The sequence below is a fragment of the Colletotrichum costaricense genome, assembly GCF_030867565.1.
Source record: "Colletotrichum costaricense strain IMI 309622 chromosome Unknown Scaffold_16.1, whole genome shotgun sequence".
NCBI lineage: Eukaryota > Fungi > Ascomycota > Sordariomycetes > Glomerellales > Glomerellaceae > Colletotrichum > Colletotrichum costaricense.
Genome location: NW_026848245.1, coordinates 879,524 through 900,173, shown reverse-complemented (window position 1 = coordinate 900,173; position 20,650 = coordinate 879,524). Strand labels below are relative to the sequence as shown.

Sequence of the window (20,650 nt, the reverse complement as noted above, 5' to 3'; positions counted from 1 at the left end):
CTCAGCCATCAACTTAGGTTTCATTCGATTTCGTCAGGGCCACGATGTCCGTGAACTATCAGCACCGAGTGCCACAGATACCTCATTACATGACAAGCCACCACTCTCCTATGCCCTTCGTGGTGGACCAAGACAGTACGATCAAGCAGGCCGTCTATATAGGGTAGGTACCTAAAGTCTCAAGGAGTTGCTGGCTGAGGGTACTAGATGTTCCCCTCAACTACTTCAGAAGTACTCCCAGTACGATCTAAGATCTCCCGTTAATCTACACATCAATCATAGCATCAGCGACAACAGGTCGATGATCTGATATATACACGCCATCATCAAAATGATTCGGCAGAACCGCAAGAGTCAAGAAGTCCATCCCTCTGACCGTCGGATCGCGCACAAACAAGTGGTCAAGAAAAGTATCATCCGACGTGTCATCCGTGAACGCAGTGTACGTCTTCGAGTATCCCACCCTCCTAGACTCAGGAACTACATCCCGAACATCGTGCAAGTTCTCATCCGCGATCAAAATCTGATACGCCGCATTATCCGGCTCGATGTTCAAGTCGCCGCCCAGAAACACCGGCACAGCCCCCTCTGTCGAGTTCTCCCACTCCTTCGCCAAGCTGACCAAGAGCTCTGCACTATGTTCCCTTGCAACCTGACCCACGTGGTCAAAGTGCGTGCACATATACACCAGCGGCAGTCCACTCTCAACATGCTGGAACGACGCGACGGTGACGATGCGCGGGAGCGCGGCGTCCCAGCCCTTGGACCCGGGGACATCAGGTGTCTCGCTCAACCAGTACGTCCGGTTCTCCGTGAGAGTCCAAGTACCCGGCCGGTAGTAGATTGGCGAAAACTCCCCGGCAGCGACGCCGTCATCACGGCCGACGCCGACGTGGGACCAGGCTTGGCCCAGGTCTTGGGCGATGTCGAGGAGTTGTTCTTCGACAACTTCTTGCATGCAGACAAGTGATTCGGGCCGGGCTGCGGTCTCGTAGTTGAGCTGAGAGAAGAGGTGAGGTCTGCGGGCGGACCAAGGTGCTTCGTTGGTTCCTGGGTCTGGGGTGGCCCAACGGATGTTGTAGGTTATGAAGCGTAGAGCGAGGTCGGATGATTGGCAACTGACCAGGCTCGCTCCAAATAACAACGTTGTGACCAGGTAAGACTTCATTGCTGCTTGAAAGGAAGTACGCCTTAGACTCGTTTTACATGTGGCACGGCAGTACAAAATGAATGGAACCAGAACAGCATTTATGACTAGAATCTTTGATCTGAAGGCTTCCGGAACCTTTACTCTTCGAAACACACATGTTGAATACGATCGGGTGAGGGGAAGCACACTGAGAATCCGGATGGCACGCTCGCAGCTGCAAGTCGTCGTCACATCGTTATTTCAACAAGTCTATCTCTTGACCTTCCGCTTCAGGTTACCGTTAGGCCGGCAATGTTTATCCACGTTCCTCTGATCGACGGCGGGCTCCGGGTTCACGTGGGATCCCAATGGCCGCTCATTCGCCGAGAAAGTGGATACCATCCGGCCAAGGAGGGGTCGACGCCGGGTCGGAGGCCTTCTCAAGGTGATGGGGCAGCACGGCATCGGGCTTCTCCCCCTCGGAGCCCGCGTCTAGTCTATCGGCTTACTGATGAACTTAACAATCATCACTAGAAGGAGCTCTTGAGCCTCAAAAAAGTCGCTCAAAAAGCTCCATGCCATCATCCCTTCTTAGCTTCTTCGAAGCTTACCCGGTTGAGGCATAGATCGCTGCGCTTGTCTGTTTGGCACTGAGGCTCTGGGCCTCGAACTTGTCTTTTCAAGGTTCATGGGATTATGAGAATGGATATCTCGCTCGCCAGCCAAGACACTCGATCCCAATCTTGCGCCTCAGCAAATTGCCAGAGCTCCTGAATTTCGACCAGCACCGAAACTCTCTTTTTGCCAAGATTTGCCCCAGGTGCTATCCCTAAGGGGGTTCACCGCTCAACACATAACAGTTTCAACGATATTTCAACTCCTCTTTAGTCTTATCAGATCATGTCCGCGAGCTGCGGGCTGGAAATGGCATTTTGCCCGAATAGTACTTTCCCTGTACTCAAGCTTCACCGTTATCCTGCATTCTTACCGCAGTACCTATGGGTGGCAGTGAGAATCGACACAGGTTCACACCCACGAGCAACTTCTTTTCTTGGCTCGGCTATCGGATCTGCCCTGTCTCGCACTGACATAAAAGCCGGATATTCCACTTTGTACGTAAATCCTCAATAATACGAGCCACGAGGTTCTCCTCCTCGTCCACCCACATTCCCGATCCATCATTGGGGGCTGGGCCGCTGGGCAGGTGTTCCTTCGTTGGAAGCTGGGCTCCATCCAGCTCATTTATGCATTGATGCTGAAGAGGCCAGAGCGCCGTTCAGGGGCAGAGCTTCTTGCAGGGACAGGGTTCAAACACGTGTGCTGACAGCCAATATGTTCATGATGCCCGGTGGGATCTTTTCTGCCCATTTACTCTTTGTCACCCATGTGGAGTTTCTGCTGTCAAAGAAGCGGAACAGAGGCTAAAACATGAGGGCTTTTGGGTCACCATTGGCTAATGGGAGGATTTCTGCTGCAGTTATTTTGGCCACTGCCTTGGTTTTTGATTAATTTCCGTTGACAAAACGCCCACGTCGGGTTGGAGTAAGGTTGCATCCCAAGTGGATATTCTACAGGATTTTATACATTAGTCTGAAAACTAGCATCCGTACCTTTGACATTCCAACATCCACCCGGTTATTCACGTCCCTTCCTTTCAGTGGCGATCCATAGACCCAGGACGACCTCCTGAACCTCTCATGTCGTGTGACATTTCAATGTCGACCTGATATGTGTACTGCGCGTGAATGCCGCCCTTCTGGTCGCTCGGCAGCAAATCCCCCTTATCCGAGTCGCCGTCCTGGAGGCGTTCCCAGGTCTCGTCCCCTCTGCCGTGCACCGTCGCCAGGCTGAAGCCCACGTCGGTCGGGTTGCGGAATCGGTCGCGGCTCCTGGGCTCGAGCGGCTTGCTTCCGATGGTGAAGAGACCCGTTTTGGTCCCGCTCCCGCTCGGGTTCGTCTTTTCCGACGTGCCGCGGGTTCGCGCGATGAAACGGCGTAGCGAGGGGACCGATGAGGCGATGCAGCCGATTCCGGTCTCGATGTTGGAGCAGAGCATCGTGTGGGCGACCCAGACTGGAAAGGGCCCTGGTCAGTTTTTCCATGACGCAATGGATTTGATACTTGGGAACCGGAAGAAGGGGAGTGCTTTACTCACATTGAAGGTCTGTCTGGCCTTTGAATTTGTTGACATAGGGGATACGGACCATGGTGATGATAGATGCCCTGGAGCTGCGTTAGTCTTGATGTCGTGGTCTGCTTTCCTGCAATGGTCAAACTTACACCGAGGCAAAGGACAACAGACCAAAGACCTGGAGTTTCGTCTGCGTCTTCATCTGCGTGCCCCAGAGAATGATAGCAGGCACAACAACCAAAGCCAGATCCGTCACAATAGCCGAACTCGTCGCAACGTGGCCGATGGCGATGAGGACATCAACAGAGCTGCACGTTCCCTCGCCACTAAGAATCATCGTGGGCGTCCAGATGGCCTCGACCGGCTGACAGTATAACAGCGTTCCGATGAAAGTGATCATGAAAGAAGCCCACGTGACGCCGAGCAGGACCCAGACCGTGATGCGCAGAGCATTGTTCGTCGTAATGATTCTTTGGATGGTGAGGCAGACGGATGACTTGACGAGGGCGAGGGCGACGACGTATATCAAGATCCAGATGATGTAGATCTTGAGGGCCTCTGAGAACATCCACATGTTGAGCTTTTCTTGCAACGTGCCCAACCCGACGAGGCAGCCGTATATCGTCAGTCCCACGCTTGGTACGTAAACCACCTTTTCACAGGGCAGATTAGCGAAGCTATCCGGTTTCTTCGAAATTGTAAGAGTGGCATACCGTTCCCGCGAGCATCAGTCCATCGTCTAGGCCAAATGTGCCCTCAACGAGGCGCACGCTCGTTCGTACGCCGACACATATCACCGATATGACGAGGAAGACGGATGATATGATGATGATGGCTAGTGGCAGGTGCTCCGGCTCGAGGATTCGTAGATCGGGGTCGACATTCGTTGACAAGGACATATTGGGCGACACGTGGTCTTTGATCAAATCCTTTCTTTTCGTTAAGAAGCAATCCACCCTCACGCCACGGTTTTCGAATGTGGTGTTGACAACAAAAAGTAGGCACTCCCCGAGTTATAAACCTCCGGGTAGAACCCTCTTCGGGGCTTCAAGTGCCGCAGCCGCAGCCTGCAGATCTGTACTACTAATGCAGGGGAGCAGGATGGACCGCTTGGGAACTAAATTCAGTTCCGGTAGTAGGAGGCGGCGTAGCAGTGGTAGTCTTGGGTCTTGGACTGCTCGAAAAGATCAGAACCGGGGATCATGTTCCTGGTTTCCATGGATGCAACCCCAGATATTAACATTTGGGGGGCGCTACTTTGACACTTTGACACTTCGAGAACTGTCATAGACCTCGTAGATGCTCATAGGCTTGCCACTGGTCAAGAAAACCTGATGCAACCAACAGGGACCGCCTTCCAACAAGAAGGGGGCCATAGACCCATGGGCCATGGCAACCGGATGGCCTGGAAGAGGAAAAAAGTCAAGAAGCAGTTCTCGAACTGGGTCTTATTTGCCCACTTTCCCGTCGCCAATGATCACTAATGAAGGGACCGGTCTTCAGGCCGAGAAGGCCCGGGTTGGTTAGAATTGGGGGCCGCTAGCAAAGGCGGCACAACGCTCAGGGGTCCGTTGCAAGAGGATGAGCATCCACCGCTCAAGGACTCCACAGCACTAGGCGAAAGACATCACCAACGTCCGAAGAGAAGCGTCGAAAAAAGTTGCATGGAAGGACGGGCTTGATAGTCGACCAATGACGGGATCTGACATGTCGCATGGCAGAACGGCGCTAGTTGAAGCAGCGAAATCCTCTGCCACGATCGTTTTTGGGGGTTGAAACATGTCGATCACTACGACGTCGAAGGGGGCCACAATTGGGATCATCGCCGGCCACAGTAAGTATTCTACGATGGAATTATGGGAGCCGTTGTTGGACGGTCATCTCGTACGAGGATAAGACGAGCCGTTCTGCCGCTTTCGGGTTCCAAGATGTGATATGCCCAGTTCTGATCTGACCGGTCAACGCCCCCGGTTGTGAAAAGCTCGAAAGAAAGGGACAACCAACCCGAGCCGTCCCGAATAGGTTTATTCGTTCATCCTGGGGCACACATGCACGGGGGTTTCTATGCGTAGCGAGACGAGGGCATCCACTCTAGTATGCATGCTTTTGGAATAGTTGAGATTAAGAAATAAACTAAGACGGCCGGGAACGCGGCACCTGTGATAATTAAGTCTAACCATGGGAAACAATCTAAGACTGTTAGACTATCGTCACCCGCACGCCATTCGACCCCGGCTTAGTCACGGGAATGAACATGTCGTGATCGTAAGCAACGTCCTCGTCCGTCGTCTCATACAGACGCATCTTGGGTAGAACACGCAGAGCAAGCGCCGTCAAGCACAAGTTGAGCTCACACAAGGCAAGGCTGTTCAAAAACAAGTCAGCAAACACGGTTCCCACCAAGTCGAGAAGATTTCAACTCACTTCATGCCTAAGCAAGATCTGCTGCCCTTGGAAAAGGCAAGCATACCCTTCTCAACATCCTTTCGGCGTTGGTTGTTCTCGTCCAGCCAGCGCTCGGGAATAAACTGGTACGAGTCGGGGAACACAGTCTCGTCATGGTGCGTGATCACAGCAGACATGCCAACAGCGTAGCCAGCAGGAATGACATACTCGACAGGCTTCTTGTTGAACTCGCCGCGGTAGACCAGGTTCTCCTCAGTAGGCACACGAGCAGTACGCGCAGAGACACCGTACGAAAGGCGAAGGCCCTCCTGGAGGACAGCACCCAAATAAGGCAGGTTCTCGAGACTCGTCCAGCCGGGGAGGTGCTTGGGGTCGTCGACGACGGCCTTCAGCTCGTCCTGGAGCTTCTTGAGCAGATGGGGCTTGGTGAGGAGGTGGTACGTGATGACGCCCAGGGCCCAGCTGGTGGTCTCGGTTCCCGCGCCCACAACGGCGGCCGCCTCGTCGGCTAGGCGCTGTGGGTTCTTCTCGAGCAGCTCCAGGTCTGACTCCAGGAGGGACCCGAAGACTGTGGGGCGCTCGTGCCGGATGCCGGCGTCGAGCTCGGCTTTGGTGTGCTTCACCTTGTTGGGAATATCAATCTTGAGCGTGCGGATGAGCAGGGCAATGTCGGCAGGTAAGTAATCCACAAGCCTTTTGAGAGTTAGCATTTTCCATTGCGTCCCGGAATTGTAGATGGGCTCAAGAAGCAAACATACCACTCTCCAAGAACGGCAAAGGACTTGGTCCAGGGAAAGAAACGGAAGACAAAGACAGGTCTCAGGATGGAGGCAGTCGGCTCCCGAAAGTTGGGGTACCAGCCGTCTTGTCTGAGGAAACCGAAGCTCTCACCGAAGCAATATCCGGAGATGGCGTCAGAGGTGAAGCAGCTGTAAGCCATTGTCACGTCGAAAGCCTCCCGCTGAGAAAGCAGCTTGTCGCAAAGCTTCTGGACCAGATCGTGAACGTCGCCTTCGAGGCGCGCAATATTGCCGCGAGAGAAGAACTTGGCCAGGGGGATGCGACGAACGCGATGCGAATCATGGTTCACGGTTCCGAAGCCAGACTCGCCCAAGCTAGACAACAAATGTTTGATAAGCAATACTGCTCCTAGGCGTTCTCATCTACGTATGAAGTACTTACGCAGAACCGTTAATCTGGTGGACAGGCTTGTCGCGCTTGCGACCACTGACGGCGAAGATATCATCTGAAAAGTTGACGTCGTTGCAGTGTACTTCGTGGGGGCTGATGCGGACGATGGGGCCTTTGCGACAAGATTAGATTTCGTCTTGAGTTTCCCGAAGAGTGCAGCTAGACTTACCATACTGCTCGTGCATGCGGCTAATCTCCCTGGTGTAGCGACCGAAAAGAATGACATCGTAGTAAAATTCGGGGATGTATGTGGCTGCAGACAATTTAGGTCCGGGAATGTGGCTCAAAGGATGCAAAGGCGAGATGTTGTAGAGCGCCTTTGCAACCTGGTACAGCAGCCATAGGCCGGCAAGACCGAGCACGGTACGAGCCGAGAGGTACGACGAGGAGACGTCGAGGGGCGACGACGTAGTCTCGATGGTTGACATTGTGTTATTCCTGATTCGCCAGGGAACGGGAACTTGGGAAGGATGAGAAGGAAGCTTTCAATCACGGAATCCAGAGAGCAGAGGAGAAAGGCATTCTTCTTCGTCTCTTCTCTCACATCTCCCAAGACTTGCGCCACGGTAGAATGTGTGGAGAGTCCGGGGTGGGATGAAGATAGTCAAAGGGGCGGTCCACACGTTCTGCATTTGACCTACACCCGAAAAAGCCAGAGCACCGAGGTTTACAACGTTGGAGACATGGGTGGGTGGCATGAGCGATCAACGGGACGCGCAGACAAGAAAACCCCGAAGAACGGCAGATGTCTCTTAGTTGTCGGTGTAGGTTTCTCATACGTGAAGGGTAAGGCGAATTGGGCTCGGAAAACTGATCATGGGCGTTCTAGGCAATCCGAATGGATGGTCTGACATTCGCACGGCAGCAATCCATTGTCTGTTCGCGCTGCAACGACACACGCAATCCCTGAATTAGGGTGCAACGGCTTTTTTCGGTGGCTCAAACTTGAACCAAAGTTGCCTAACTCGGAGATGTCAAACGGCCCGCTAAGGGGGGAGGGGGAGCTGGCTACATGGAGATTTTCTTTTCTGGGCCCGGCCAGTTGGTTGGTTGAAGAATGAGGATCCCTGAAGATTGCGGCCATGGGAAACCCTCCTTTTCTATCCCCTTGTTCAAGTTGTGGGACCCCGGACTTCTTTCGGCCATATGAAAGCCCCTAATTACGTTGCAGCCAGCGTCATTCGGTACACGTGTAGATGGGCGCGGGGAGTCGTATTCAGTGCCCGCTCAGTCTCTGGAAAGGGAATGGAAATCATGAGTGATGGAGCCTGTGGGCAGGCCGGAGTTTCGGACAACGCACCGAGTGAGTTGAGCCGACAATCATGCTCGATCGGCCTGCGGGGCCGGGTATCCACCCCGGGGCACTGCCGTACCCGGCGCCGGCTGCCTGCCAAAATTACGTTGAACACCGTGCTTACCACTCCGGTGGTGCCACAGTTCGGTATTTGAGGCGCTACATGGATTATCTGGCAATTTGGAGCAATCATAATTAGAGGCAACTAAATGGAAGGCTCTATAGTGGTGGAAGTGAGTTCTTTTCCACTTGTGGATGGTTTTCTGTTCAGAAGAGGATCTTCGATTTCTATGCAGGCCACTAAAGATTTCTTACAGTCCAAGAAAGAACATGTAACTACCTCACTGAATGCTCCACTCCTCAAATATTGATAGGGGGCACCCTGCACCGGACTGCTCTTGATAATGATGATGATGATGATGATGATGATGATGATGATGATGATTGAAGTATGCTCGCGACCTTAACAGTACTTGGTGTCACCAGGAGGAGCGCACTTGCAGGCCGGTCCATCAGCTGCTTGCCAAGGAACGCAGCACTATGGAGTCAATGATTAGCATCAATTCATAGCCTTTTTCACGTGTTAATGATGAACGTACCCAGCTACCAGCGCATTCGCCAGCGCCACCGCAGTTGGCCTTCCAGCAGTTGATTTGCCTGGCGAAGATGGCAGAGGCCGCCTCGCCGACCGGATTCGCCAAGGCGAGGGGAGCCGATACGAGGAGGATGAGGTTTGCGAGAGTGATGGGCTGCATGTTGGGCGAAGTGGTGCGTGAGAGTGAGGCTTGGTGGCGAACTGAGGCTAATGTTGGTAATGCAATGACGAGGAGAAAAAGAAGTAGAGTTGTAGAGGACATTTTCGATATTTTATACTTGTAGGGCAGAATGTAAATTCCTCGGTTGACTCAAGATGCCAGTTGAAATACAAGGCTAGCAGATGATCACATTGCTGTGTTGGTCAGGATTCTGGTGATGTGGTTTGGCACCAGCCATTGTTAGAAAGATTTGGAATCAGTTCCTGATGCCATGAGCCCCAGTATTTCGTTTTAACAAGCTTTACAAGCCACCAAGAACTCCGCATTGCAAAGACGGTCATGGCTGGCGGATTATAGGTTGCGAGTGTAGCATTTTGGTGCATTCTGGCCTCTACTGAGGACGTATAGGGTGAGTATTTAGCATCAAAGAATTCCGCCAAGTCCGTCGCTTCGGGTAGGCCCCAACTGACAATATCGTTAACGTATGGGTATCTGCTCATCGATGCCAAGCATACCTGGAAGGGAAGCTGGGCGTGAGGTTCAAGCACAAAGCACTGTGCTACTGGCTGAGGCATGGAGGTGGTGAAATAAAGGTACCAGGCGTTCTCTACCTAATCGGAAGATAGCCGAACTCTTCCTAGATACGAAGATTGACACGCCTTTAGGCTGTATCTATCTGGAATCCCCGGCTTATTGAGCTCAAATTCCGGAATCCATCAAGTCTTCGAAGCATGAGGAGAATGACGGGCTGTAGTGATGCAAAGCTATGACTCGCGAAGTTTATATATCTAAAAAGGCCTCCTGGATTTTACTATCACGGCGGAATCCACTTCCTGAATCGGCTAGTATTACCGCTCAATAAAGCACAGATCTATGTTGTGTGGCGAGTTTAATCTGCCAAGGTAGTCGTATTGAAGCAGGGTGATCTTTGGCATCCCGTTGAGACCAATCGACTACCTCACCGAGAAGGCTTGCTGCTCTCTGAGAATCTCAGTCAATGATGCCGTTGGATTTGGACTTCATAGGCATCAGGCTCGCAAGGCAGACAGAGGATGGCATGTATGCATTCTAGAGACTCAGCAAGCTCGTCCAGTGGTCGCAATCACGGCTCAGAATCATGATAATGACATTGATGCTGGCTATACCGTGGAAAAAATTGCAGCTGCACAGGGCATATAGACCCACGGAAGCATTCTTCACTCGATCCAAGTATCAATGGGAACATCCCTAGGACAGGACTTTCTGGCGGGAACATTGGTTTGAGCTAGACTTGGTAAATAATCTGAAAACTCAATGCCACAGCGAGTATCTAGTCGCCTGGATATCTAAAGACTAATTGAGTACAGCACCTTGCATATGTGCAGTTACGCGGACCCTCGAATCCCATCTTCATTCCATTATCGACATTGGTGTCATGTCTTCGGGAACAGGGCCAGGGATATCCGGCCGATTGCGGAAGATGGCGAAGCACACCTCGGCGATGTCCTTGGCCATAGCCGGACTAGCCGCATCAATCTCCGCTCCGCTGTGTCCCATCCTCACAAGCTTGGCTTTCGCCGATACCATGTTGGCGATGATGAAAGCCTTCCCTACAAAGTCTTGCGTCGCGAGCCTCCTTTCGGCAATGAGGGCGTAGCGGTCGATAATATCTATGATCCGGTCTCGAAGCTCGGCGATTAACGTCCAGGGCTTGTTGTCAGTGATGGACACTTCTAGCTGAAAACAGAGGAACAACACGGCTTGTAGGGCCACTGTACGAAACAGAGATCCGGAGGTCCTCATCATGTTCACCAGTCCACCCACGTCATATGCTTTGGCCAGTTTGTTGGGAGGATCAATGGTCTCGAGGATGGAGATGGCGGTGCTGACGCACAAGGTGTGCGAGAACGCCAACGTGGAGCTTCGTTGAATGCCAAATGGTAAGTGAAGAGCAAGTAATGACCTCTGACAAAGAATGGCTGAGAAACATAGAGCAAAATTTCCCCGGTCAGGAGAGCTGTCTGCTAGCAGCGGATGTGCTGCAGCTTCAAATGTCTCCTGCAACTTTGAAGCCTCGTCGTATTTCGTGGAGCATCTGATGTCATTGAGAAAGTTGGCGATACGCATACGCGTTCTCAGAGTCAAAATCAAGTAGCCCACAGGTGACGAGTCACCTCCGGCGACGCTGCCACCTGATCTTGGAGGTGTTGGTAATGACATATCCCAGTCGTCAGGCCCTATCGTTGTCAAAACCCCCTCATTCATTGAGCTTTGTAAATCTAGCTCCAGGATCGTGTACCAGAGATTTTGTTGAGTCTCTAGCTCGTCCTTTGTAAGGCGGTCTCCTGTGACTGAGGGATCGCGATGCAGGCCTGCCACCATGGCGTTCCGCGTCAGCATACCCGATGAGGACCAAGTAGCGGTAGAATCCAGGCTGTAGACCTGCCTCATGATGTCAATCAAGCAGCATGCTTGGAGAGTGCTGACATCGCAAGGGTTCGAACGAAGGGCGACGCCCTGCCACGCTAGGATGAGATGCCACCACCCCTCAATCTTGGTGTCCGGCAATCGGCCGCTGTTGATGTCTAGAGTACCATTTCCAATGGCTATGACCAGCAAGATTTGTATGCAGTCGGAAATGGGCACGCTCTCAGGCTTTTCCCAAAATCTCAAGACCTGATCTTGGAAAATTGGCTTTTGTAAGAGCGCAAAGACGGAGCCAAAAGTGTCGAAATATCGCTGGACTAGAAACTCCGTTGTGCTCCTTGGTGGAAACTCTTCAAACATGGATAGTTGGGGCCCCTGGGTCTCTCCGAGAAAGAGGGTTCGGCGCTGGTACAACGAAGTCTTGAGCTCATTGAAAGTTGTAAACCGGCCGCCAGGTAAAGAGAACCCGGCTCGGCCCATGAGAGCCATGATATGCTGGAACTATAATAATTGTTAATGGAGAAAAAGCGATGGCGTTGAGCTTTGTCATACCTTTGGGAAAAGCCAGTGGTTGCTACTACGCCCGTACCACGTTCTTCTCGAATTGAGTTTGCTCGGCTTTACGGTCGGCGCCCCGGCGTTCTCGGACATACCCAGCGCGTCTGCGTTCCCATCAAGCAAGCCCTCTTGGGCCCCAGGAGTCGGTGAATCCGCGTCATCGTCTCTTACGCTTCTGTCCCGAGACTCGGAAGCTGAAGCGCTGCGATTCACAGCAGGCAATATGCTTTCGGGTCTTGCATCTACCTGGTCGTCGGAGTGGCCTGGTGTATGCCTGACGTCGGGACCTCGTTCCCCATCCGTGGATGCTTGCTGCCGCTGCTGCTGCTCACGGGGCGATCGCTTCGGTGCGCTGCCGTGGACCGGTCTCACGTACGTGCATTTCAGCGGGGGATTGTTCTTTGAGCACCGGTCGCAGGGCCGCTGCTTATTGCATTTCAGTTTTCGGCGATGACATTCGAGACAGACGAGCATCGGCCGCTCCCTTCGGCGCCGGCGCGTGAGCACCGGCGTATCTTCCATTTGTTGGGCGTCGGACATAGTAGTCGAGTGTTTGCCCCGGGTGAAGTGGGTACAATAACTAGCATACACAGTCGGCAGATGGCTGCAGATGGGAATATGAACGTTTGGCAGTGAAGAGCAAGATTGTTTGTTGTTTGGGATCGCCGGAGATTTGAGGTTGACTGAGTTCAGTCTCTCTCTTCGATCACCGACGGTATTTGAACTGATCCCCACCCGTAAAGCCGAGCACTCGACTTTGGTTTGCCTTACTAACCGGACTTAAAGGTGGGGAAGGTCGACAAAGCGTGTGTTACACGCAGCTATCATCGAACTCTGCAGATATACCCCCAGTACTTTTAGATACGAATCGACTGAAAAGAGAGATACTAGGTCTGTTCTGAATTCTTATAAAGTCTTCAGAATGGTAGCGGAGGTTGTAGCCCGGCTGTTCCCCTTCTTGAACCCATTGATTGACATCTCTATTACACTATGGGGGTACAGGATGACCTCCCCAACGTCGTCGACTGGACTGATGAATACGATTTTGGCAATCCTCGGAACTTCTCCCCAGGTAAGAAGTGGGGAACAACAGTTCACTACGGTCTTGTTACCTTCATTGTCACTTTTGCCAGTTCAATTTTCAGTACTGCAACTGAAGTGACGAGCGAGTCATTCGGGGTGTCAAAAGATGTCATGCATTTAGCAACAGCACTCAATGTTTTGGTAAGTTGAGCTATGCTATGGCAGATTCGATACGACTGACAGTGGATAGGGGTTTGCATTCGGACCCCTGGTTTTTGGACCGCTCTCCGAGTTGTACGGTCGCAAGACTCCCCTGCTACTGGGACTCCTCGTCTTCTGCGTTTTCAACATACCAGTTGCAGTCGCAACAAACGTCGAGACGATATTGATATGCAGGTTCGTTATCGGTTTCGGAGGCGCGGCTCCTTTGGCCATTGTCGGCGGCGCACTCGTTGACCTCTTCCTTCCCATTGAAAGAGGCATCGCGGTCTGCATTTTTGCTGGCGCAACGTTCATGGGCTCCATTTTCGGGCCAATAGTCGGTGGCTTTGTCACCGAATCCTATTTGGGATGGCGATGGACGGCTTGGTTAACATTCATTCCCGGTGCTGTGCTGTGGGCGATTCTCTTGCTGTTCATCCCGGAGACATACGGCCCAGTCATACTCAAAAGAAGAGCTCGGGAGCTCCGTTTCGCAACTGGCAATCGGGCACTCCATGCTGCCGTCGAGGAGCATCGGTTGGAATTGAGCGACATCGCACAGAAGTATCTCATTAGACCTATCGCCATGCTCTGCCGCGAGCCCATCTTGGCCCTCGTGACAGTATATATGTCGCTCATTTACGGTATTTTATACCTCTTCTTCGAGGCTTACCCGTTCTCTTTTTCCGCCAAACGCGGTTGGAGTCTAGGCGTAGGAGCCCTTCCGTTCCTAAGCCTTGGGTTCGGTATTGTTCTTGGAGGAGCGGTCGTGTTACTACACCTCAAACTCCGGTACGCAAAGATATACAAAGCGGATGGGAAGGTGCCGCCAGAAGAACGCCTCATTCCAATGATTTTCGGTGCTGTTTCACTACCAATAGGCATGTTGTGGTTCGCCTGGACAAGCGATCCAGACATTCATTGGGCCCCCCAAGTCCTTGCAGGCGTTCCCACTGGGATAGGAATCATGACCATCTTCATACAAGGGTTGGTGTACATAATCGACACATATGCTCAACTCTCGAATAGCGCCATTGCGGCCAACGTATTTCTGAGAAGCTGGGTTGGTGCTGGTTTTACCATGTTCGCGACCGGCATGTACAGCAAATTGGGTAAGCTTGATCTTCTTTCTACTTGAAAAACCTGAGCCACTTGCTCACTGAAATGGCAGGCGTTGCGTGGGCATCATCGCTACTTGCCTTCATCTGCGTTTCTTTGATACCAGTCCCAGTTTTGTTTCTCAAGTATGGTAGAGTCATCAGGAAGAGAAGTCGGTATGCTCCGTTTACAGACTAAAGCATTCGTAAGCCACTGTTAGAACAATGAGGTTGAGATAAAGGAAATCTATCAACACATATAAGTGATGAAGCTCTGTGCGAACAGTGCCGTGTCCTGCGGAGTTAAGTGCCCCCGGATTCAGTCGAAGCCCTGTATATAAACATACCGGTAGATTCAAAAAGGCTTATAGAGGATGAGCTCATAGGCCGACTCATGACTACTTAAGAGGTGAACGTAGGTTCCTAACTTAAAGTTCTTTTCGTTCCCGCGCGGAGGGGCTCTGCGGCGGGGTTCTCTACTCGGTAAGTTGTCAGCAGCACGTAATACGGCGATTGCGCTTAATCTTAAACACGCCTAGACCCTTGAGTCAACCGATTTGAATACATGATGCTCTTGAATTCTGTCTAGTCGGATGACACTTCCTATCATAAGTAGACGGCTCCTCCCATGCCACTTGGTGATTCATTTACGTTGCGTGAAACTGCCTCACGAAGAAGATGTCTACATGTACAGAACTTTGACCACATGCACTCACTTAGACACAGAATCACTCACTTAGACACAGAATTGGCATCCTTTCAATTATTCAGATTCATGTCAATTGCTTGAACTATAGAGTCACAGATGAAATTGCTACATTGTGATGATCAGTGTCTGGTGACCCCTTGCTTGACCCTTGTCTTGAGTAATGCCACACGCAATCAGAAGATCAAGTCGGGTGTATTTGACATTTTGAGATTGACAGCTTTTCACATAATTAATGCTACGTATCGAGTAAATTTCCATGCTTATGCTGACAGTTCCTAGAGGAGGGATTGCGGTGAGATATGAGACTCGGGCACACAACAAAAGTACGAGTATTCGCAAATTACAGATACATCGACCGCTTAGACCACATCTCCGGTAGCAAGACTTGCGGGTTTTCTTCCTCATTGCGGTCATTCACAGTCTCGCAGGCACCTTTGAGACCGAGTCCGATAGAACAAGGATTGAATCCAGCGGCGGACCCGGTGTATTCTTCGGTCTCGGATAAGAGGACGCGAAGCGTGGAATCCGTGGGGCTTCCGGCCCACTTCCCATAAACGTTAATCATAGCATTGACAACGACACCATAGCAACCAGTCTTCGTCGATTACACAGTAAGGGTTATGAGTATAGGCGTTAAGCACGCAATCATTTCAAGCCAAGTTGCAATCTGAGAGCCAGTATATACACTATGAGAACTCACGGGGGTTTCCACGATCTGGATCAGCCCCAAATCGGCCAACGCTACATTTCCTTAGTCCTGGTGTTGGTTAAGCGGCACCATAGCGCATATCCGTCATTACGGAGCAGCCCGGCCCAACCTTGGCCAAGACCTCTTCGTATATTAGAGTTATCTTGTGGGACCCTATCGCGGGCTTTTCAATACGGTGTAGGGGTTGCAGTCCAAAGGATTTAATGTATTTTGGGTTCCCGCCTGACTCGGGCTTCATTGTAGAAATTATACGATCGGACTTTCATGTGTTCTCCGCAACTCGCAGAAGATTTCTGAGAAAGCCGAACATAGACTTCCAAACCCGGCGTACAAGTCATCATCTAAGCCTGTACATAAAAGACTGAATACTTCCCGTGACGAAGCCTATCTCTTTTGGATCACTCACAACGAACATTACCTCTTTCAACTCAATTGCAAAGCCAAAACCTCTCTCCAAGACTTAACTTAGCCCAACCTACGCAACTCTCAAGATGCAGTTCTCCAGCCTTTTCGTCGCCGCTGTCGCTCTGGTCCTTCCGGCCGCTGTTAGCGTAAGTCGATCTCTCTCTGCTCAAATCCAACTCATGTCCTATTTCATTTACTAATGCTGTACTTCAGGCTGGCTACTGCCAAGGCACTACCTGCATTGACAGCATTCAGAACTTCGAGTGCCCCAAGCAGTGCCCCAAGGACGGCACCTGCGCGCTTAACGTCGCTTGCTTCTAAGGAATGGGTCAATCTTGGAAAGGCAGCATTCCAAAATATTGAGAGCTTATAAAATATCCTCGGCGAGGAAAAGTCACTTTTACACCCATCATGAAATTACAAATATCTATATGTTCTGCTTCAAGTCACGCAATGAAGTGGATGCTTGCTTGGCTGTACCTCAATGTCTAGTCGTACCTTATTCGATGTGCACATAAACGGCGCTGTGTCTTTGCTTACTTACTTGTCTAGTACAAATCGTTATTTTCGGCAAGGTTTAGTCATATTTCCTAGGCTGATTTCTAATCATATGGTTTGAGATGTTGACGGTCTAGCCGCTGCTATTCGTGTCTTGCACAGCGTGGGTTTTCTGATCTCCACTGAAGGGTCAATTCAGCAACATCCCTAACGATGGGTACCGGCCAGGAATGAAGCCCGGAAATAACATCTCAATCTACTTAAAGTCTTCGCTTTCTATGCTGAACGAAGGAATTTGTTCTATACACCGCTCGGCTCCTATATACAGTTGACTACGGACAGAGAGACCAGCAGCTGTTCTTGCGCTTCCTTTTCGTTCCTCCAAAACACGTTTCCGCGGTTTGTATTATGTTTCGTAAAGCAATAGATATCAGTTTCTGTAACTTTTGCGAGACTAAGATAGCGGCAGAGGGTGGCATTATTTCGAAGATTCCTGTCGCCTTCGAATATCTTCTTCGTTCAAAAGGTGAAGCCAGGCTCTAGACTCTCATAGATATCTTCAGGGCTTCGCTCAGCAAGACCCCGTATCGTTATAACTTATCAGTCCTGCACGCAATCTCCAAAAACTCAACCAAGTGATGAAGTAATGAGCAAGTACTATTAGTAATGGAACTGTGGGTAAGTAGGCTTAGATAGTCATTCACAATAGTCGCACACATCCTCAATCTTTTAGGAATCTCCTGCTCACAGATGTCTGACCGAAGTGCTTAACACAATATGGCAGTTGCATCGATATGATCTAACGCTAAATCAAGGGTATCTTGTGGCCAATGGCCAACTCCTATCCTCCCATACCTTTTAGAAGTTATTCTCCTTCTCCATAGCCGTCTTGACAGCCTCTCCTCGTACAGTAACCTCGGTAGTGTAGTCCTTAAACTTGCGAGCCGGGATCTTCTTCATAAACATCTCATCCAACTCCTCGTACGTTCTTCCCGCTGTCTCGGGCAAGTTATACCACAAGTGCACCAACGAAATGACAGCCAAGCCGCCAAAGATGAACGCCAACTTGGCGCCAAGGTTCAGCTGGTCAGGGTTGAACAGGTACGGCAGGACAAAGTTCCACATGGTCGTGAGCGCGTTCTGCAAAGCAAGACCGAGGGCGATGGTCTTGATGCGAAGTCTCGAAGTTGAGACCTCGGCGAGGATCGTGTACGCGGTCGCGCCGATCGTGACGTTGTACCACCAGCAGTACATCATCAAAAGTGCGACAGTGCCCCTGTTGAAGGAGAGTGTTCCGGGAAGGGCTAGACCACCGGTGATGAGGAGGATCACAGTCAAGAATGCGAGCCCGTACACGGTCAAAGGGCGGCGTCCAACCTTGTCAACCAAGTACCATGACATGACGTTTCCAATGAGAGAGCAGATTTGCTGGACGATTTGGAGCTTGAAGCTGTCGGCGGTGCTATAACCAGCCAGCTGCATGTAATACCTGGAAACTGTCAGTCAAAGTACAAAGGTTGGAGGCTGGGGGTAGTGACGGTAGACTAACGTGAAGTAAGAGGCAGCAAAGGTGATTCCCGACAGGGACTGGATACAAAGAGGCGAGATGCTGATAATGGTACGTCTCAAGTTCGACTTGCGGAAACACTCAAGGTAGCTGGCGCCTGCGGTTTCCTTGCTAACCTGTTCCAGTGTCTGGTGAATGACAGCCAGCCTGACACGGCCTTCATCCCCAGAATGTCCTAGCTTGCTCAGACTCTTGAGTGCCTGTTCATCCTTCTCCTTCATAGCCAGGTACCAAGGGCTCTCGGGCATGAAGGGCAAAAAGATGGCGGCGATGGCAGCAAAGCCATACTGGGCACAGAAGACAGCACGGTACGCCCAACGGCTGTTCATAGTACCGGTCTCGTTAACGATGACTGCAACGACCAGGGGTCCGAGTGTGTATGATAGGGCTGAGAGGCAGGTGAAGAGACCGCGGAGGGCGAGGGGAGTGATCTGATGAGGCTCAAATTAGTACCCAATCTGGTCATGTTACGCGCCGGAATCTTGGCTTTGGAGTCTTACCTCTCCGATATATGTGACAGCCACGGTTGATAGTGCACCGATAGCAAAACCGTTGATGAACTTGCCGCCGAAGAAGAGTTCATTTGTGGTTGCGACGAATTCGAGAGTGATACCGGTAATGGAGAATGCCAACGCGAGGCCAATGACCTTCTTTCGTCCAAAGATGTCTGCGAGAGGACCGCTACCTAACGCACCCACAACGGCTCTGTATGAAGTAAACATGGTTAGCACATGTCTAGATTGTGTAGTATGGTAAGGAACACGGCGCCGGCATTACTTACGAAGCGATTGGTGCGCCATTGAAAGCGGACTGCCATTTCGTATCCAAGACATAGGAACCTTCAAACTCGTGACCAAAGTCCTTTCGGAATTCTGGAATACTCAAGATGCTGCCGCCTGCCTGATTCTCGAACGCTAGAACCAGGACGCACCATACGGCGTAGATGCACCAGAAGGACGCTTTCGGGTACTTCTTCAAAGACTCAAACTTCCCGAGCTCGTGCTCCTCTTGGTTTCCAAGGTTGGCAAGTTGGGCCTGACCTTCGCCGGGGTGCTCGAGGTGGTCGGCATTGTCCTTCTTCTCAGCGTCGACCATCGTGACTGGCTTTCTTCCGTGCGGTTAAAAGACGGACCTAAAACGAAATAACCCCAAAAGGAGAAAAGTCAAACGACTAAGAATCGATTCGGATTCAGGCTAAAAGAGGCTGAAGTCTAAGGTAACGCCAAGATGCAGGACAAGGCTAGAAATTGCAACCATCACGGGCTCTAGCGAGTCTTTATAAGGCAAAGCCGCAACAGACACAATGGGTTGAGACTAGACTCGTAAGTACGAATGGGCGCACGAACCCGAGTGGTTCCACGCCGACATCATGGAAACGACCACACCAGAAATCTGGAATCTCGGGGGAATGACACGACGGTGGATCTGGGGTGTTGCCAGCATCGTCTGGGGATACCTGCGGGGCCCCGACTCTATGTGGGAAGATGGAGACTGGTTGGAGACTGGCCGAGGCGAGTCAGGAGACCAAGACGCCGTCACGCCAATACCCACCGTTTGTCCGGTGTAGTGCCTGGGGTTTCCCCATCTAGGAGTGCTTGCCGGCGACGAACCCCACGCGAGGAATAGTCTTCATGGTTTCTGAGAATCAGGGGAAGAAGCGGAGATACTCTTATCCAGGAGGCGGCATCAGTCGTTGTCTTGAAGTGCGAATAGACTCATTTGTTATACGTAGTCTTGTATGCCTATGGTGAACTAATCCGAAGCGGCCAAATTTCGGGAGGCTCGATGACTGTATGTGGAAAGACACAGCAGTACTGAAACCGCCTGTAAACGCTATTGTTACTAGAGTTGAAAATGAAAACTGAATTATCTGTATTGTATCAACACATGTCTTCGTAGATGGCATCGCAGCAGTCTCAATAGTGAAATTCTCCGCCTGAGGAAAATTCTCTTGTCCCGTGCCTTTCTCCCGAGACAGAACCCCGGCTATTCCCGGCACGCGGCACCATTTAGCGGTGTTTTGGTGTGTCGAACGGTGGAGGCGCGTCGCTGGTGGTCGCCCGATTCTACCAAAGAAGTTTGGCACGCCGGCGAGCCGCTACTGTTCGCGGCCCCGACACTTAGAACGCTCTTAGAACGTACGGGGGTTGCTGTCCGACATTGTCCGATGTTGGTCCGCGTTGACATGACGCGGTCTGGAATCTCTAGACGAGAGGCATACGGTGGTTGACACTTCCTAATTTGATATCTCGGTGGTTGCCTTATTTCTATGTGGACTTGTTTCTAAGTTAAGCATTGATCGAATCTAAATGATGCTAGGAGGTGATCAAAAGTTGATCAAGCATGGCTCGGAATCCTTCCCGAAGCCAATGGTTGATTTTATTTCATTCTCTTCGAGCGCGGCAACGCAACTTTTTCTCTCTTCGCCGACCTTCGGTCAAGGCTTTCATAATTACTACTCAATGCACCTTTACAGCTCTCGCCATGATACCATTTCCAAGACTTTCACGTTCTGGTCTCCAAACATCTGGCAATGACGCAACCCCAGACCGCGGACTTGGTAAATTACCT

General features: G+C 51.3%; 9 protein-coding genes across 9 annotated transcripts; 2 read left to right on the top strand and 7 right to left on the bottom strand.

The window, feature by feature from the left end:
- Positions 1-265: 265 nt before the first annotated feature.
- CCOS01_13099 (endonuclease/Exonuclease/phosphatase) lies at positions 266-1,168 on the bottom strand (the record flags this gene model as incomplete). Its single annotated transcript, XM_060461245.1, has 1 exon — positions 266-1,168. One exon carries the CDS (start codon positions 1,166-1,168, stop codon positions 266-268), a length of 903 nt encoding a protein of 300 aa, XP_060308447.1.
- Positions 1,169-2,783: 1,615 nt separating this feature from the next.
- Positions 2,784-4,159, bottom strand: CCOS01_13098 (uncharacterized protein; the record flags this gene model as incomplete). The annotated part of the gene is made up of 4 exons (XM_060461244.1): positions 2,784-3,202; positions 3,285-3,352; positions 3,410-3,912; positions 3,974-4,159. The coding sequence occupies 4 exons, from the start codon at positions 4,157-4,159 to the stop codon at positions 2,784-2,786; spliced, it is 1,176 nt and encodes a 391-aa protein (XP_060308446.1).
- Positions 4,160-5,459: 1,300 nt separating this feature from the next.
- CCOS01_13097 (cytochrome P450) lies at positions 5,460-7,285 on the bottom strand (the record flags this gene model as incomplete). Its single annotated transcript, XM_060461243.1, has 5 exons — positions 5,460-5,625; positions 5,685-6,359; positions 6,425-6,781; positions 6,849-6,969; positions 7,027-7,285. The coding sequence occupies 5 exons, from the start codon at positions 7,283-7,285 to the stop codon at positions 5,460-5,462; spliced, it is 1,578 nt and encodes a 525-aa protein (XP_060308445.1).
- Positions 7,286-8,614: 1,329 nt separating this feature from the next.
- On the bottom strand, positions 8,615-8,906 carry CCOS01_13096 (uncharacterized protein; the record flags this gene model as incomplete). The annotated part of the gene is made up of 2 exons (XM_060461242.1): positions 8,615-8,689; positions 8,751-8,906. The coding sequence occupies 2 exons, from the start codon at positions 8,904-8,906 to the stop codon at positions 8,615-8,617; spliced, it is 231 nt and encodes a 76-aa protein (XP_060308444.1).
- Positions 8,907-10,295: 1,389 nt separating this feature from the next.
- Positions 10,296-12,392, bottom strand: CCOS01_13095 (uncharacterized protein; the record flags this gene model as incomplete). Its single annotated transcript, XM_060461241.1, has 2 exons — positions 10,296-11,813; positions 11,865-12,392. 2 exons carry the CDS (start codon positions 12,390-12,392, stop codon positions 10,296-10,298), a joined length of 2,046 nt encoding a protein of 681 aa, XP_060308443.1.
- A 468-nt stretch (positions 12,393-12,860) lies between these two features.
- CCOS01_13093 (uncharacterized protein) lies at positions 12,861-14,390 on the top strand (the record flags this gene model as incomplete). The annotated part of the gene is made up of 3 exons (XM_060461239.1): positions 12,861-13,094; positions 13,144-14,206; positions 14,266-14,390. The coding sequence occupies 3 exons, from the start codon at positions 12,861-12,863 to the stop codon at positions 14,388-14,390; spliced, it is 1,422 nt and encodes a 473-aa protein (XP_060308441.1).
- Positions 13,210-13,629, bottom strand: CCOS01_13094 (uncharacterized protein; the record flags this gene model as incomplete). The annotated part of the gene is made up of 2 exons (XM_060461240.1): positions 13,210-13,382; positions 13,488-13,629. 2 exons carry the CDS (start codon positions 13,627-13,629, stop codon positions 13,210-13,212), a joined length of 315 nt encoding a protein of 104 aa, XP_060308442.1.
- A 1,710-nt stretch (positions 14,391-16,100) lies between the features above and the next one.
- CCOS01_13092 (uncharacterized protein) lies at positions 16,101-16,335 on the top strand (the record flags this gene model as incomplete). The annotated part of the gene is made up of 2 exons (XM_060461238.1): positions 16,101-16,160; positions 16,228-16,335. The coding sequence occupies 2 exons, from the start codon at positions 16,101-16,103 to the stop codon at positions 16,333-16,335; spliced, it is 168 nt and encodes a 55-aa protein (XP_060308440.1).
- Positions 16,336-17,370: 1,035 nt separating this feature from the next.
- CCOS01_13091 (MFS hexose transporter) lies at positions 17,371-19,174 on the bottom strand (the record flags this gene model as incomplete). Its single annotated transcript, XM_060461237.1, has 4 exons — positions 17,371-18,001; positions 18,062-18,510; positions 18,580-18,784; positions 18,861-19,174. The coding sequence occupies 4 exons, from the start codon at positions 19,172-19,174 to the stop codon at positions 17,371-17,373; spliced, it is 1,599 nt and encodes a 532-aa protein (XP_060308439.1).
- Between the last annotated feature and the right edge of the window lie 1,476 nt (positions 19,175-20,650).